This window comes from Micromys minutus (genome assembly GCF_963924665.1).
Source record: "Micromys minutus genome assembly, chromosome: 22".
In the NCBI taxonomy this organism is placed as follows: Eukaryota; Metazoa; Chordata; class Mammalia; order Rodentia; family Muridae; genus Micromys; species Micromys minutus.
Window position 1 is genome coordinate 11,387,411 of NC_137957.1, and position 18,146 is coordinate 11,405,556.

At 40.4% G+C, this 18,146-nt stretch overlaps 1 protein-coding gene across 3 annotated transcripts in view; it reads left to right on the forward strand.

Annotated features, from left to right (window-relative positions):
* MON2 (MON2 homolog, regulator of endosome-to-Golgi trafficking) overlaps positions 1 to 18,146 on the forward strand; it is a 70,891-nt gene that overhangs the window by 15,289 nt on the left and 37,456 nt on the right. For all 3 annotated transcript variants that reach the window (XM_080935360.1, XM_080935361.1, XM_080935362.1), the window contains exons 3-15: positions 3,125 to 3,252; positions 3,646 to 3,777; positions 4,393 to 4,522; positions 7,157 to 7,251; positions 7,880 to 8,005; positions 10,349 to 10,543; positions 12,224 to 12,348; positions 12,745 to 12,881; positions 13,695 to 13,845; positions 15,185 to 15,411; positions 15,825 to 15,906; positions 16,597 to 16,781; positions 17,616 to 17,728. In XM_080935360.1, coding sequence (XP_080791486.1) covers positions 3,125 to 3,252; positions 3,646 to 3,777; positions 4,393 to 4,522; positions 7,157 to 7,251; positions 7,880 to 8,005; positions 10,349 to 10,543; positions 12,224 to 12,348; positions 12,745 to 12,881; positions 13,695 to 13,845; positions 15,185 to 15,411; positions 15,825 to 15,906; positions 16,597 to 16,781; positions 17,616 to 17,728 — 1,826 coding nt within the window. The remainder of the gene's footprint in view (positions 1 to 3,124; positions 3,253 to 3,645; positions 3,778 to 4,392; positions 4,523 to 7,156; positions 7,252 to 7,879; positions 8,006 to 10,348; positions 10,544 to 12,223; positions 12,349 to 12,744; positions 12,882 to 13,694; positions 13,846 to 15,184; positions 15,412 to 15,824; positions 15,907 to 16,596; positions 16,782 to 17,615; positions 17,729 to 18,146) is intronic.

The window sequence follows — 18,146 nt, forward strand, 5'->3', positions numbered from 1 at the left end:
GATTCCCTTCTTTAAGCTGTGCTAACTTAGTAACTTATGATTCTCCAGTGAGGGCTTTACAGAGAATCTTGTTGGAAGTTGTCTTAGTGTATCATTCCACAGTGTGTACTTTTGAAGGCAGAAAGTAGACTTAAACATTCAGTACCAAAATTTAAAAAACACTCATTTTACACTTTTATATCATACATGTGTAAAGTACATGTGGTTACTTACTATAAACCCCTCCACCTCCCTTCGGTACCCTTTCAAATAGTCATGTCTTGCATATTTTTTGAGACCTCACTGCGTTTAGCTAAGATTGTCTGTGTGACTGTGGACTTGAAACGTGGTGCCCAGTGAATAATAATTATTGTCTCTTCCTCAGAATGCATCAGAATGCACCAATACTTCAACAGGGAGAGGTAGGGGCATGTGCACCCCTCCCTAATCTGTGCTTGACTTTTGACAGGTCCAGTTGTCTGTGGGCTCTTGCTGATGCCACAGACACTGTGATCTCACCTGCACTGGCCGTGCCACGCCCAGAGAGAGCATTTCACAGCCCTTCTCCCAAAATTCCGATTACATTGTTGCCTCCCGTCTTCTGCATAAGAGAGGTTGGGGGTGAGCGGCATTTGTCTATGGTTATAAATGAGTATTTAGAAGATAGCTTAGTATCATGACAGATTAGCTCATCAGCAGTAACTTAATTTACCTATAGAGCCCAAGATGTATAATAAAATTATGGTACATAATACACAGTGAAATTTTGTTCAGCTGTAAAGAAAAATAAAATTATGAAATTTGTAGGTAAATTAATACAGAGGATCACAGATGGTTAGAGTACAGAGAATGAGTAACCATGACATGTTCATCTCATAATGGCACATATGTATTACACACCCTCCCCACTTGACTCAGAACGTTGTAAGAAAGGGGGCACAAATATTGTAAGGACCAGAGGTTGGGGCAGACATCTGTGACAATGTCTTCTGCAAACACCTGGGCTAATTCACTCATGAGCTCACAGTGGCTCTGGTTGTCTGCATAAGACCTACACAAGATCAAGCCAGTCAGAAATCTCACATAAACAGGGGAGAGACTGATGGAGCCCCATCCCTAATTGAGGAGCCTTGGCATTTGAAGGCTGCTGTACAACTCAGTTTTCTTCAGGGAAGCGGTCTGCACCCTAGACATGAAGACAGCACTGAGCTGACTCAGTAGGCTTTGAAAGAGGCATGAAGCTGGGAGGGGATCGGGGACAGGGGACGTCTGGAAGGAGCTGGAGAGACTGGAGGGTTGATAGTGTTAAAAAATGTGTACATGTATGAAATTCTCACAAAACTAACTTAAAATGAAATTAAGCAAATTAAAATGCATTTGTCAGAATACGTAGCAGTCAAAAACCACAAACTATGTTATAAATAATGGATAAATGTCAAAACATACCATGTAAAATAGGAATAAAAACTAACTAAAAATTGGAGGTAGCTTGGTAGAAACTCAAAAAAAAAAAAAAAAAAAAAAAAAAAAAAAAAAAAAAACAAAGTACTGCTTAAGACAGCCCAGGCTCAGAAGAGCAGTTGCTCCCGATCTGTAGACTGTATTTAACCTGAAGTGTGTGTAGGGCAACTAAACAGGCCATCTGGGTGGGGCTGCCTTACATAAGGAGGATAGCCAAAACGTAATGATATGAAAACAGATGAGGAATGTGAGGAGGGGTTGGAAAGCGGGGACAGGGCATGGGGGGAAAGGGGTTGACCAGAACTAAGGATGCATGGAAACCCTATATGGAAACTTACCGCTTAAGCCAATTAAAAATATCTGTGAGAGAGTTAGAAAGGAGATGTCCTGCATGTCTAGGTAAGACTAGTTCTCAAAGCCCAGGGTTATTAAACAAAAAGCCAACTGCCAGGTATCCTCTTGAGTGTTTTGCCAGGGAAGTTGCCCAAAGCTACACAAGCTCTGCCATGGGTTTTGGCTGCCCACCAGAGCTAGCTGAGACCTACTGGTGAAGATGCCACATACTTTGGTTGAGTGTGTAGAGAAACCAAGCTGGAGCTGAGCTGAAGTGTCTCTTCTGACTGGCTGTCACTGTGCTGGAGGGAAACCAGCAGTGCTCTCTACTGAGCCATGACTCCCACAGCCGACAGCACCAGTCCTCCAGGCAAGATATGCCTATCTGGGCTGACGTGGTGTGAGTGTTATGGCTAACGCCAACTCTTCTCCATTGGGATTGAGGACCGCTTCATAGAGGAAGTTCATATCTGGTACTGAAAACACAGTAAGAAGGAAACAGTGGCTGAGGCGGTTTTTTTACTTTCAGTTGTGATTATGAATGGTTATCTTCCAAGTTCTTTTGAAGAAATATTTTCTGAGTCAGATATACATGTAGTTAATTAATGAGTTTTATTTTCTTGAAAACGGCTTAGATTCCTAAGTTTAATGTTCTCTTTATTTAAAATTCCATGCTATTTATTTAGTTTCTCTGAAGGTAACAAACTTGTTGTTTTGTCTTTTTTGCTTTTAAGCAATTTTTAAATATTATGTTATAAACTAATCATTCAATTGAATTTAATTAATTATTATTGCTACTTTAAAACTTCTGGAGTTGGTAGAAGTTAAATTAAGGTTTGAACACAAGTTTGTGAATTTAGTAGTTAATTTAAAAAACTTTCCATAACAGGAAGAATTCTGTTGTCTAAGAACTGTGTTTATTTCCTGAAGAAATTAGCATTATACACATTCACAGCATATAAAAATAATGTATTGTGCCTATGAACTATGGAAGACATGATGTATATACAGTTTGAACCACTTTCTGCACTATAATATGAATTCTTGTTTATTTTACTCTTGTGTAATATAAAGAAATGTTAATTTCTGAACTTGTAAGAATCCATGTTCTCAAAGAGTATGTAGCAAATGGGAAGACCCAAAATTCCATGTTAGAGAAAGCCTGGGATGCCTGTAGATGAGGTGAAATCTGTTCTGTATGAATTGCCTGAAGTCTTATTGCTTGTTTCTATTTGGATATTTACTCTACATAAAAAGAATTTTCATAGGCTGCAAGTATGTAGACAAACCTTCCTCATTATGAATAGATCACTAATTTTTCTGAATTTTCTGCTTTGTTTTCTGAATAAAGCATTGAAAGAGAACAGCTCAGAAGTTGTGCAGCCTTTCCTAATGGGATGTGGAACCAAGGAACCAAAGATCACTCAGCTGTGTTTAGCAGCCATCCAGAGACTCATGTCACATGAAGTGGTGTCTGAGGTAGGTTGAAGATTTTATCTGAATTGCTTAAGAGTCACGTCAGCATCGTTCACGGGAAGGTTGGAGCATATCTGTCTCTCCTGTGAGGCAGATTTATGAAAGAAGAATAACTTAAAAATGAAGCTAACATTGAAGATTAATTGCATTCCATTGAGTTACTTGTAATCTAAGGCATAGTCTAGTACAGGTACTGATTTTAGAATGGAGTTTTCAATGTCATAGAATAGTTACATAACGTAATTCATATTTTTTTAAAGTGTAGTTTATCTGAGTTGATAGTTACTCACGTAAGTATTTTGTTTGTATCTAACTTGATAGTGAAAAATAATATCCCTGTGACTCTCCATCATCTCTCAGACTTAAGCTGACTGTGTGCCATCTTTTGACTCACAGACTGCTGCAGGAAACATAATTAACATGCTTTGGCAGCTAATGGAGAACAGCCTTGAAGAACTTAAGCTGCTTCAAACGGTTCTTGTTCTTCTAACAACCAACACAGTGGTTCATGACGAGGCACTTTCCAAGGTAAGAAGCCTCTTTAACTGGGGTTTGAATAAGCTGATTAAAGGATAGGTACCTAGAGCCACTGGAACGAACAGCAACTCGCTCTGTACAGTGGTTGTGGTCAGCCTTGTGAGGTAGTTCCTCCAGAGAGGATGTCTCCTTAGGCTGCTTACCCAGCCTCTGTGGCTGCTGCTGAGTGCAGTCATGAATGCTGAGCATATACAAGTTTTCTTAATAGTAAAGTTATTTTTAAAAATGAAAAGTATGGTCCTCTTCTAATAACAGTATACTTCTACTTGAATTTTCAGCAATTTATATAGTACTTCTCTAAGCATTCAGTAATACAACAAACATGAATACTTGCTATTTCTAAAGCAAGTCATTCTGGGGGAAAAGCATGATATATACATTAAATGAAGTGTATTTGGAAAGAAGTGTTTTGAACTATTTTAGCTAGTCGTATATAGCTATGTATTTACTAAGGCTGAACTATTTTGAAATCTGAGGATTTGTATAGTTTTATTTTATAAAAAGGTAGAACTTTTAATGTCTGGTTGAAGCAAATTGTTTACTTGTTTTTCATCTGATAGATTCTGCTCTTTAGTTTTACTTCATGCTAAAGAATTTTTTTTCTAGGCAATAGTTCTTTGTTTTCGACTCCACTTCACAAAGGACAATATCACAAATAATACCGCTGCCGCCACAGTTCGACAGGTGGTAACTGTTGTCTTCGAGAGGATGGTTGCCGAGGACGACCGGCACAGAGGTAAAGGCTGTCTCCTCTAGTGAGTGGTTCTCATGCTCAAGGTCTAATTCCGTTTAACTCCTAGGTGTCTGTGTGGGTGCAGGAGAGTACGCTGGTGCACACTGTAACCCCAGCCTCAACATTCATTCGTATAGATATGTATATGTGAGTGTGGTAGATGCAGGTGTATGTGCTATGTTCCTTTTGTTTTCTGTTAACTTGGTGAATTTTCTGATAAAAGCAGCTCATGGAAGGGACAGTTTATTTCTGTTTGTCATTCGAGGGGATACGTTGTGGGAGGTGTATGGGAAGGTGGAAGTGACTGCACACTGCGGTGGAGTCAGAAGTACAGAGCTGCTGTGCTGAGGAGCCCAGCCTACAAAATGTGCAGCTTGTGTCCTTGAAGGGGATTCTATTTGTTGTCAGGTTAACAATCAGTAGTATCCATAGCAGGTGTGTGTGTGTGTGTGTGTGTGTACACGTACATGTGTAACACATGCATACACACATACATGTTGCTATATGTCTTAATTTGAGTTTTATTGTTGTGAAGAGACACCATAACCAGAGCAACTCCTATAGAAGAAGAAATTAACTGGGTCTGGCTCACAGTTCAGAGTTTCACTGCAGTGTGCAGGCAGACATGGTCCTAGAGGAGCTGAGAGGCTGCAGCAGGAGACTGTGACGCACTGGGCATAGCTCAAACATACAGGTCTCAGAGTGTGCCCCAGTGACACACTTCCTAACACTGCCATGCACTATGGCCAAGCATTCAAACGTATTAGTGGACAGGGGACATTCTTATTCAAGCTATCACACTATATGGCATTTAAAAATTGATGGAAATTTAAAAATAAATTATTCAGCTGGCCATGTGGCACCTGCCTTTAATTCCAGCACTTGGCAGGTGGTTTTTTTAAGTTTCAAGACAGTTAGAACTACATACAGAGAGATCCTGTCTCAAAAACCCAAACAAAAACCAGACAAACAAATGGTTCACTATTTTATCACCCTGGGTAGATGTTTCATTTTCCATGTTAAGTTTTAACATGTGGATAGATCCCCTCATTGGAGATGATAATTTGACAATTTAAGAAACTCATCATATTGCATATATTTTACTCAGGTGTTGAATATTTGTGCTGTTCTCTTATCTGTTAGTCTACATGTCAGTAGTCGGACTGTACTGTGTGGCTGTGCTCTGGTCCACTGCCGCGCTCCTGCTAGACCCTGTGTGTGTAGCATTTGGTTTTAGAGCTGCCTGAGCCCCTCCCGCCTGTTCCCACGCACAGGCGTCCTCGGGTGCGTCTTTGTCTACACTATGGGAAGTTACTGATGTGTGTTAATCTTTCACATTTTATTAACGCTCTGATTATAATGAGGTAGTTCTTTGTAGTTTAAAATTATTCTTAAGTTAGAAACATTCTTTTGGAGAACTGACAGATACTTGCTGTTCAACATGTTCTAACATCTAAGAATTGATGGTTTTCACCCCAGGCAAAGGATTGTGACAAAGGATTTTTCCACCTGCTGTGGCAAAGATCTTAAGGCATTACAGTTGTGAACAACCTGTCTTTTTTCTCAAACAAGAAAAATTGTGTCTATATTTTGCACTTAATTATTTATTGTATGTTCAGGTGTGTGCAGGCAGGCACAGCACAGCACATATGTGGGGGTCCGCAGTGTGCTCCCGGTTCCACCCCAGGGACTGAGTGCAGGTCAGCCAGCTTAGCCACAGGCACCTTTACCTGTGCAGCCATCTATCTACTGCCTTGAAAATGCTTGGCTACCTCTCCCTTACATATGTGTGTTTTTCTTCACCCTTGGTGTTCCGTATGACTCATTTAACTTGACGTTTGTGTAGGATACTGGGAAATGTGGCTGTTGTGAATCCTCTAACCTTGTCTTAATAATACAGAAAAAAAAATGCCAAGAACATTTTAAAATTATTTATTAAATCAACACTGATTTTAAAACAAGCTGCTATAATTTACAAAGAATGTGTCCTTTAAAAATTATTACACTTATGTGTGCATGTGTGTGTGTGTGCATGCACATGCACACACACACAAGTATGTACCACAGCACACATGTGGAGGTCAGAGGACAACTGGTGAGAATTAGTTCTTATCGTCCACCATGTCCATCCTGGGCATCAAACTTTCATCCTCAGGCTTGGTACCAGGTACCTTTGTCCAACAAATATGTCACCAGCCCAGAGAGTGGGATCTTTCCTACTAATGTTACTAAACAAATGCTGAGCAGGGAGAAACCTCGGCAGCTGATTCTTAGCTGATGTAGCCCATGACTGACGGCACGCGTGGCAGATCAGTTGATCCTTTTGAGTGTGGTAAAGGACAGAGGAAATGGCTATGTGGTAAACTTCATGTTTGATATTTAATACACACTCAGAGATCATGTGATAAAAGCTGAAAAATAAGAAACTGGGAAAATCAAGTGTGCAATAACAACAGTAAGCTAGTTAAAGTATACATAAGAAAGTGAACAATTGCTATTGTGTTTTATATAAAATATCTTGTTTGAAGACGTGGTTCTTTAAACAGGAACCATGGTTATATAAAAGGATGAATTTTAAACATAGTATGTGGTTTGTAAAAAGGGCATTTTGAGCTCAGTTTCTGGCATGTTTTGCAGATATAGAACCTCCAGTACTGATCCAAGGAAACAGTAACAGAAGGTCTGTCAGCACGCTGAGGCCCTGTGCTAAAGACGCATATATGCTCTTCCAGGTACTTCCGTCGACAGAGAAATTCTTACTGTAACATAGAGCTTCTGCGGTCTTTTATTGTAGAATTTATGTTTGATGTAATTTTAATCCATAAAACTGTACAAAATTAAAAGTGTTATTCATATTAAAGTAATTCTAAAAGACTGAATAAAGATTTCTGTATCTACTGTATATCTAACTAGCGTGAAAAAGTTGGGACCACCTTAAGGAAGTGAAATTAAACTCTGAACTAGAAAAATAGGTATATCAGGGAAAACAGATTCTACAAAAAATTACTTCAATGAGAAAAGTTTAAGTAATAGATTTGCTGTCTACTTAATATAATCTGATATGCAAATACCAGCCTTTTACATCGGTTAGCATGACTAAATCATTTTAAGTATGGTAAGATTAAAAATGTATTCCTTATTAAAATAACATTAATACTTGTCTATAGCTGTTTATCGTCTATAATTACACATTTCTATAGAAAGAAGTCCACTAAAATCTTCTAAGTGTACAACTTGTAAAAATTGGAGTTGCTAATGTTTAATTGCTAAGAAGGTTTGTTTTGTTTTGTTGTATGAACTGAGTTGTGGGAAGCACATGCTATCATAACACATGGCACTTGTTTGTCTTTAACTCCCCAGGACCTCTGTCAGCTGGTTAACGCTGATGCCCCTTACTGGCTAGTGGGCATGACGGAGATGACTCGGACATTTGGCCTTGAGCTGCTAGAGTCGGTCCTCAATGATTTCCCACAAGTGTTTTTACAAGTAAGCCAGTCGATTTCGTTTGTCACAGAGTTGCTTTACACAGATAGTTGTCAAGAAATGAACATGAATTTTTTCTGTAGTAGGAGATACAGGTATACTTTAGGATTTAGATCAAAGCTGTCATGTATAATTTGCTTGTTTGAGAGTATGAGGCTTGTTTTCTCAGTGCTAGTTTGTTCTTTATGACAAGGCTTTTACATGTGCAACTGCCTCAGTCTCCTGAGGACTGCGGTTATAGGCATAAAGAAAACCATCAGTCTAATTTTGATTTAGTGTTTTGTTTTGTTTTGTTGTAATTTACCTTCAACATTTAAAAAAGTCTATTATTAGGATAAATCTTAGAAACTATTTAGACAAATTTCCCCAAGCTATGGACTTGAGAAAGACGTGTGAAAACACACTGTTTCTTTTATTTATTTTTTTTCAATATCTATGGTTTTGTCTGCATGTATGTCTGTACCACATGCATTCAGTGCCCATGGATGTCAGAAGAGGCTGTTTGATCTTCTGGAACTGAAGTTCCAGAGTTTTTAGTTACCGTGTGGGTGCCAGGGATCAAACCTAGGTCCTCTGATAAGCAGTTATAGTCTTAACCACTGAGCCATCTCTTCAGCACCCAAAAGAAGCTGTTTCTTAACAGAATCCGTGAAAGCCATTATTATTTCCTTATTATGTATTTGGAGTTCTCAAAGTAATCTGCCAGCACACATTACTACTATACCCAGCAAAACTATCTGTTATAATTGAAGGGAAAAGAAAAGCCTGTGATTAAAAACTAAAGGAGTTTATGACCACTATGTCACCTCTAGAGAAGATACTTGAAGGAATCCTTCAGACTGAAGAGAAAGATATACATTTTCATAAGACTATAGAGAAGTATAATCATGCTAGAGTGTAGAATGAGGAATAGGTAAAACTAAATACTTCACAATCAATAGGAATTAGTGTGTAGTTTTCATTTATAACTGTACAGTAATGGTCTCCATTCTCTGATCAAAAATAGCACAGGCCATGAGATTGAATTTAAGCCAAATTTTAGAAAACAGATACTATGTCTCCTTCACTTTTTGTCCAAAGGATTTCATAGTCAGGTAAAGTCAGGTGTAAACACTAAATGAAAGTGGAAGCTTTCTCTGCAGAAGACAGAGGAAGGCTGCACAGTGTGGGCACTCAGTGCGCTTGAGTGTGCTCACTCATGCACAATTAGGAAGGTGCTTATCTCACACTACAGGAAATTCAGTCTCCCCTGTCCCTGCATTTCTTGTAGTCAGGATAAATTTTGGGTCTAAAGTTTTGTGGGTGAGTTGGTGTCTTTATCGCTCCATTGGGGTTCCTGCCTGGCTCCAGGAGGTGACCGTTTCAGGTTCCATGTCCCCACTGCTGTGAGTCTGAGCTAAGGCCACCCCCATGGATTCTTGGAGCCTCCTCCATCTGTAACCCTGTATCCTGAGCCCACTCTCTCCCCCAGCTACAGAGTTCCACTCATTCTCATTAGGATCGGCTGTGGGGAGAGACGGGGAGATGGCCAGAAGGCCGTGACAGTGTCAGACTACTCAAGATAAGGAGGCCTTCACCTGACTTACAGTGACCTTAAACAAAAGTTTACAATTATTTACAGAGTTCTTAACATGGAAAATAGTTATGCTCACTTATACTTTATTAATCATGTTTTTATTCCTTTATTTTAAATGTTTCGTAGTCCTGTGTTCTTAGACTAAACACTAAAAATTGTAAAATCGTGTATGTTCTTTTTTAAAAAAATATATTAATTTTGTAAACTTCTTGAAATATTTCTGATTTGTGTTTAGTCCATTTAAGAACAGAGCAAATTTCACACCTCTTTGTAAATTATACAAAGGGCCTCATAAGACAGTACTACTTACTGCTGATTTGTTGGCAACTATCAGATTCTGGGAGAGGGGCAAGCGTCTTACCCATTAGTGAAACATCTTACCCAATCTTACCCAGTTTGAAAATATTAATTAGATATAAATGATAGTGACTAGTAGTCTTCACTTTAGTGACAATACAAGACTTAATCTTCATAGTGATAATCTTAATAATCTTAATAGTGAGCTTCAAATACATTTATTATTTTAATCATTCAGATTTCATGTGATCAACTAGTTAAAATCTTTGGGAAAGAGATGTGTAAGGAGCAGGGTGTGGGATGGGGCAGGGCATAGCAAGCATAGGAGAGAAGGAAGGGAAGGCAGAGAGAGTAACCAGAATGTATTTACAGTACAAGAAAAATGTAAACTCATTAATTTAGATCATTTACGATAATCTGAGTTTTTAGAAGTATCACTACAAACTCAGTAATTTTTTTTCCTTTGCAAATAGCATCAAGAATTCAGTTTTCTCCTCAAAGAAAGGGTGTGTCCGCTTGTGATCAAGCTCTTTTCTCCAAATATAAAGTTCAGACAAGGCTCCAGTACTTCATCTTCCCCAGCACCAGTTGAAAAACCATATTTTCCTATTTGCATGCGTTTACTGAGAGTGGTGTCTGTTCTGATCAAGCAGTTCTACAGTCTTTTGGTAAGTGTTCATTCCTGGGCCTGTTTTATACACAGTTGCGTGCATTCATGTTTCTCTGACAGAATACCTGACCTAAGGACTGACAGGTGGTAGACTTACTCCTTGGCTCCTGGTTTTAAAGGCTTTGGTCCTTAGACAGCTGATTGTGTTACTTGTATTGTATTGCCTGCACTAGGCAGAAATGCCATGGTTGTGGGGGATGTCACAAAAGCTGCTTACCTCATGGTAACCCGGAAGCAGACTAATCATGCCTATAGCTCAGGCGTCTCCTTTTCTATTCCATCTGGGTTCCCAGCTTTTGTTGGAGGTATCACCCACATGCAAGGTGAACTGCCCTTCCTATTAACTAATCCTCTTTGAGAATACCCTCACAGATGTACCCAAACATGGACCTCATGAATGCCCTAGGTGTTTATTAATTCAATCAAGTTAACAGTGGAAATTAAGCATCAGTTGTATGTGTGTGTGTGTGTGTGTGTGTGTGTGTGTGTGTGTGTGTTTGTGTGTGTATGTGTGTGTGAGTGTAATATGCATCTTTTGTTTGTGTGTGGCAGTGAAGATGCATTGATGCTAGTACAGTTTGATTTTGTTTTCGTGAGTCCTGCCAAGGCATCTGCTGTTCTAATTCCATTGTTTTCGTGCTGTCGGATCGAGCCTTACTACACTGAAACCAATGAATGATAGTAGTATGATTACGAACATGCATTTGACCTCATACACTCCCATAACTGGTTTCAGGAAACTCCAAGGCATTCAACAGCCTGTCCGAGAACTGGTACCCTTGAGAGTCATGCTGTCTCACTGTGCATTCACTCACCTTTCCAGTAGCTCAGGTGAAGCTAAGTGGCCATCAGATATTAGTTTGCATACCTAAGAAAACAGGAGAAATTAAGGTGTCATGCACACAGGCTGAGCCCACAGTTAAAATATATTTTTTGTTATGTTTGTTTTTTGACACAGTCTTGCTGTTGTAGCTCAGGCTGTCTCCTAACTCCCTTTCCTGAGGGCTGGGTTATAGGCCTGTACTTTTATACCTGTCTTAGGGTTTACTGCTGTGAAGAGACACCATGACTATGACAACTTTAATAAAGGACAACTCTTTTAATTGTTGCTGGCTTGCTGTTTCAGAGGCTCAGTCCATTATCCAGATGGCAGAAAGCATGACAGCTGGCAGGGAGACATGGTGCTGGAGAAGGAATTGAGAGACCCACACTTTATCTGAAGGCAGCAGCAGGACACTGTCACTGGGTGTAGCCTGAGCTTATATGAGCCCTTGAAGCCTGCCTCCACAGTGACACACTTCCTCCAAGAAGGCCACACTTCCTAATAGTGCCACTCCCTGTGGGACAAACATTCAAATGCATGAGTCTAGTTAAACAGCCACACCTGACTGCCTCTTTGTTTTCTGTCATACATGTGGAGTATTACTGAAGGTTAGATCATACATCTGTTAGCAGTTTGTAGTGCTAGAGATGGCAAGATGGTTATATCATGCTTTCTGAAAATAGGGCTGAGGAATGAAGTCTTATAGCAGATCATTAGTATTTTAGGTGTATAGTTAGAAGCTGTGGTTGTTTTCTGCTGAACTAGTTTTGCATTTTATTTTAGTTACTGTTAAGATGATTTGGCATTATTATTATTTCTTTTTGACTCAAATGTTTAAAAATCTGTTCTTTGTAGGTGACTGAATGTGAAATATTTCTATCACTTCTGGTGAAGTTTTTGGATGCAGATAAGCCACAGTGGCTTCGAGCTGTTGCAGTGGAATCGATACACAGGCTCTGTGTGCAGCCTCAGTTGTTAAGGTAAAGTCCCAGCAGGGTTCTCATAGCAGATGCCTGGACGCCTCGTGCTCAGTGAGGAAGAGCTCGGTGCTCATGTGCCAGTGTCAGTGATGCTGACCTGAAGGTAAAGGACGTGAAGTCACCAGTGGGCGCTCAGGAGGCCCTGGGAGAGGTCAGACACATGGAGTGAGCCATCATTTACTAAGCAAACGCAGCCAGCATTTCTTTTCCTTTTTGCTTTATGACCTTTGTCAAACAAACCTTTGTTTCTAATCTAAACTAGAGAAAACAGTCATTCATAAAGAATGACACCAAATATGGAATTGTAAATATTAAGCAATATTACTGGCTTTTAAAATGTAAATAATATAATACATTAGAATGCTTTTCCCAGAAATGTTTAAAATTATTTTGCAGGTCATTTTGTCAGTCATATGACATGAAGCAACATTCCACCAAGGTTTTCCGAGACATTGTGAATGCATTGGGGTCTTTTATCCAGTCTCTGTTTCTTGTCCCTCCTACTGGGAATCCTGCCACAGCCAACCAAGCTGGTAATGTTTTCATTTCCTCTCTTGGTTTACGGTACTCAGTGTTATACGAGAAATTTGTGTCTATACAAAGTTAAACCACCTGAATATGTTGAGATTTATATTTTTGTAAAATGTAAATTTTGTAAAATATGTAAAAAAGATTTGTACTTTTGTTGATTCCTATAACTGTGTATATGTTCATGTATGTACAGGCACATGTCGTGTGTACGTGTGTATGTGTGTGCACGAGTATGTAGGCCAGAGAGTAACCTTGATTGTCATTGACTCCGAGCTGTTGACCTTGTGTTTTGAGACACTTCTCTCACTGGGCCCTGGGGCTCGTTGGTTAGGTGAGCTGGATGGCTAGCGTCCTACTGGGTCTCCTGTCCTGCCCGCCCGGCGCTGGGATGGCACGTGAGTGTCACCAAGCCGGGGTTGTTTGTGGGTACTGAGCAAACCAAGCACTGCTTTGTACATATTCATTCGATTGTTCATGTCGGGTGTTTTCTTCATTTACTGCGAGTCTGAGTGTAAAATAACTTCCACCATTTTAAGACACACATACACAATTATGTGTACTGGAGAGCAAACTCAGGTCCTTATACCTTTGTGACAAATGCTTTACCAACAGAGCTGCTTACCTAAGCTTTCTAGTAACTTTTATATTAAAAAATTGAGTGGTTATTTAAGGGAAATAGACTGGGTAAAACAGTCAGCAGATACTGTTTGTAGGTATCACACTTGAAAGCACAGTCTTTAAGTCTGAATTACACTGGAATGTACTGACTTGTAATCAAGGAGTAAGCTGGTGTGCTTGCTTTCCCTCCCTAACAGGAAACAACAATGCTGGCGGCCCAGCAGCAGCACCAGCTAACTCAGGGGCGGGCACTGGAGCAGGCGTCACTCTGCTCCCAGCCTTTGAGTACCGGGGGGCTTGGATTCCAATCCTGACGGTCACAGTTCAAGGCAGTGCTAAAGCCACCTAGTAAGTAACTGATGCCACTGCGGATGATGGCTCTCCACACTGTATGGAGTTCTGATATAATATAATACTAATATACTGCTAATACATTTTGGAGCTTACTTTGTTTTGTCATATTCTGAGAATTTTAAGCGGGGCTACATTTTCTTCTACTTGTAGGGTGCTGATCGCACTGTAAACAGAATGTGGTTTATTTGCCTGAGCTGACTCCCTTGTTCTAGCTTCCTAGTCAAGTGTGTGGCTTGATTCTTAGCCCCTGTGGGCATAACTCCTTACTGATCTATGAGATGGAAGTTGTCACAGAGCTAAATAGTAGACTTTGTTGTGCACCCATGTGTAATTGTTGTGTGCTCATGAGTTGCAGAAGCTTTCTGCTGTTCTGTACGTTGTCTTTCTTGCTCCTGTCCTTGGAACAGTCAGTTTACTTGTTTTTAATTGTGCTTTTGGTATTATAGCCAACAAACTGTTGGGGGAGGAGACGTGGGCATGAACCGTGGGAAGAAACATAGTCTTGCACACACTGTCGTGCTTTCTGAACACTTGCTCCCAGGTGATAGGTTTGAGCTTCACACACTGATACCCTCAGTGTTACTTGTGCTGTTGTACTTGATCCCTCTGAGGTCACTTGTGCTCTGGGTATCTCAGAGTTATCCTTTCTCTCATTAAAAGTGTCTTTCTCTTTGTCGGTTTATTTTGTTTTATCTTTTATGTCATTTTAACTGTAAGAGGTTAAGAAGCATAATAATCTGTGTTACGTATTTTATGTTAGCTTTTATATTTTGTACACAAAGAATAGTGAAGGTATCACTGTATATCAAATAGATATTATGGTAGCAGCTAGGCCTTAATTTTTCTGATTTTGTTTAATATTATGTGTGTGTACATATGTATGTGTACCATAGCACATGTGTGTAGGTGTAAAATCAGTTCCCTCCTCTGTCATGTGGGTCTAAGAGACCAAACTCCGATCAATAGGCTTTCCAGCTAGCACCTTTTATCCACTGAACCATCCCGCTGGCCCTTCTGATCATTTTAAAGTACAAATGAAACAAGCTCAGTCAGACTCCTCTTCTTTCTCTTCTCTTCTTTCTCTTCTCTTCTCTTCTCTTCTCCTGTCCCTCCCCTCTCGTCCCCTCCCCTCTCGTCCCCTCCCCCTCAATCCCCTCCCCTCTCCTCTCTTTCCTTCCCCTCCCTTCCCTTCCTTCCTTTATTTCTTTTTTTTTTTTTTTCTGTCTTTCTGTCTTCCTATTAGTAATTTTTAGAGTCTACAAATTCTGGAAATGGTTTTCTATGGATTCTTTCTGTTCCTTCTCATCAGTGATTGTGTTTCTCGTGATTTCAGCCTAGAGATGCTGGACAAAGTTGAACCCCCAACTATACCAGAAGGCTATGCCATGTCCGTGGCATTCCACTGTTTGTTGGATCTTGTCCGAGGAATCACCACTATGATAGAAGGAGAGTTAGGAGAGGTGGGGACAGAGTGTCCCACTGTCACGGAAGCAGCATCTTCACAGTCATCAGAAGGGCGAGATGAGCAGGCAGCATCAGACCAGATGGATCAGGAAACAGGTGTGCTACGCTTCCTGCTTGTCATTGCTACTTCTCAATAGTTTGAACTTCAGGGGAAATTGAGGTGCCCAATGCCATTTGATTCTCAGTTTTCAACTGTACTCCACACTAATTTCCTGTTGATCACATGATGGACAGTTTGACCTACTGAAGGAAATGGAGCTGGCATTATGTATTTTTTAAAAGATATTTCTTAACTGAAATAGTGAACTATCTCGTTTTAGCTATCGTGTTTGAAAACAGCTTCAAGACTTTTATTATGAAACTATCACAACTTCTACGTCTTATTAATTAGATTTAAATATTAGTGTCTGACGCCTAATGACTGAGTTATTGCTGGAATATTTGAATGTTATAGACTGGCAGCTCGTTGTAATGGTGTAACCTGACTAACTGTTGTTTTTCCTTTAAAGTGAGCAGAGCTGTTTGGGAAGAGATGGTGAGCGCTTGCTGGTGTGGTCTTCTCGCTGCGCTCTCACTTCTTCTTGACGCCAGGTATTACGTCTGTAAGCTTTACATTGTGTCATTTCAGGAAAACCAGCAATACATATACTTCCCTCTGTCCCAGCGATTTATCTCCTAGCCCTAGTTTTCTGTGTGAGCAGAACTTTGATGCTTTCATTAATTTCATGTGCAGTGTGATAGTTTGCGTGCACGCTGTGGTGATGGAGTTCAGGTCATTAACATCACCGTCGTCTTATGTCTTTAGGGACATTGTTCTTTATCACCCCCTCTGGAGCCTGTGTGTGCTTTGCACTCCCACAGCACACTCATGATGCTTTAATCAAGTCACAACTTTGACATTATGGGCACTGTGTCACAGCACGGCTTGCCACCACCTTGCAGTGATGACAATTCGCTTGACATTTCTTTCCAGAATTAACTGACTCTGAGATGCTTGATACCGGGTGTGGAGGCTGGCGAAGTCAGATTACAGTGAGTTTGAGGCCAGCCTGGAGTAAATGCCCTGTCTCAGTAAAACAAAGAAGTGCTTGGTATCCTTAGTTCAATCTTTAATTTCTTTTTTCCACCTATGACTGTGCTTTGCACTATATAGGTCACATAGATATTTGCTTATTGGTTAAGATTTCCGTCTAAGCACATTGGTTTTAGCTTAGACTCCCGAGTCTGTGTTGTTTTAAGCAAAGCTGAGGCTGGAAGGTGAACAGAACGCTTGTCTTCCAGCACAGATGAGGCTGCCACCGAGAACATCTTGAAGGCGGAACTGACCATGGCTGCTCTCTGTGGAAGACTGGGCCTGGTAACCTCCAGAGACGCCTTCATAACTGCCATATGCAAAGGCTCCTTGCCTCCACATTATGCTCTGACCGTGCTGAACGCCAGCACTGCAGCTACACTCTCCAATAAATGTAAGCCTCTCTGTCTACCGGGATGCCAACAGAGAAGGGGATAGAAGCCCCACGTTCAGGCCTCCTGCAGGTGTGCTCCTGCCTTTCCATTTTGTCCTCTTCTTCAAAACAGTTCTTTTCTCTGCTGAAAGGGAAGAGAGAAGATGAGACTTAGGGTCATTGGACTCTTTGCTTCTCTCCCGTGTGGCCACATAGAATATATCTCTTTTCTTCTGCTCACCCCTTAAAAAAAAAGGTGGAGAGAAGAAAAGTATAGTAATAGCAATGTTCAGTAATAATTATACAGTTAAGTAATACAAACGGTGACACTCCTTTGTAACTGTAGTATGTTGTTGAAGTGATGATTGCTGTTTTTCTCTTGGCCTAGTAGAACTATAATATTTCCACCACTTACATTATACTAACATTCAAAACCTAATTTTCATGGCTAATACTTTGAGAACCCTAACATTTATTATATTTAATTTATATATATTTCAATGTGGTACCCAGATTTCACACTCGAAATTTATTTGTCTATAACTAGAAAAGTGCACATTGATTCATGTTTAAAATACTTAATGTGTTCTGATTCTGTTTGCTCATAAAACGTGCTACCAGTGTTTTGTAATTACAACTCACATGGAAAATTCCTTCACATTTGCTTCTGTTGGTATTTGCACGAGTTTTCAGATGTTTGCACACATCTGATGATACATCTGGATGATAGTACTGCCGTTGTATGGGTTGAACTTTATTCCGATAAATTCTTTACAATGCATCAGTGCCTTGGAAGAAATGTGAGCATGGTGCAGCAGCTGCTGTGCTGCACTGAGGCTCTCCGTTCCCTTCCAGCATATTCTATCCAGGGCCAAAGTGTTATGATGATCAGCCCGTCCAGCGAGTCTCACCAGCAAGTTGTGGCCGTGGGTCAGCCTCTCGCTGTGCAGCCTCAAGGAACAGTGATGGTAATTTGACTAGGGTGGGGTTATTGGTTAAGGGCTTCGTCTGTGCTGTTTCTGTACTTTTCATACGGTGTTACTTACTGAGCTTCTTTTACCTGGAGGATTGTCCTGATCATAGTAATTTTCTATTTTCTTGGCATTATTATAACCAGCATACTAATTCAACTTCCTTTGTATGTGTGCATGCATACTGCTATGTATGTCAGCACGTATGTGTGTGTGCACACTGCTATGTGTGTCAGCATGCAGCCCAGCCTGTGTGCACATGTGTAGAGGTCATCTGCCGTCTTCCTCTGCTGCTTCACCCGGTTATCTGCGGATACCCGGTTTCTAACTCCCCTGAGTCCTGCTAGTCCAGGTCCAGCTCCCAGGGGCTGGAGGTGTAGACAAGTCACTGCTCTCCCAGCATTAGCATGGGTCA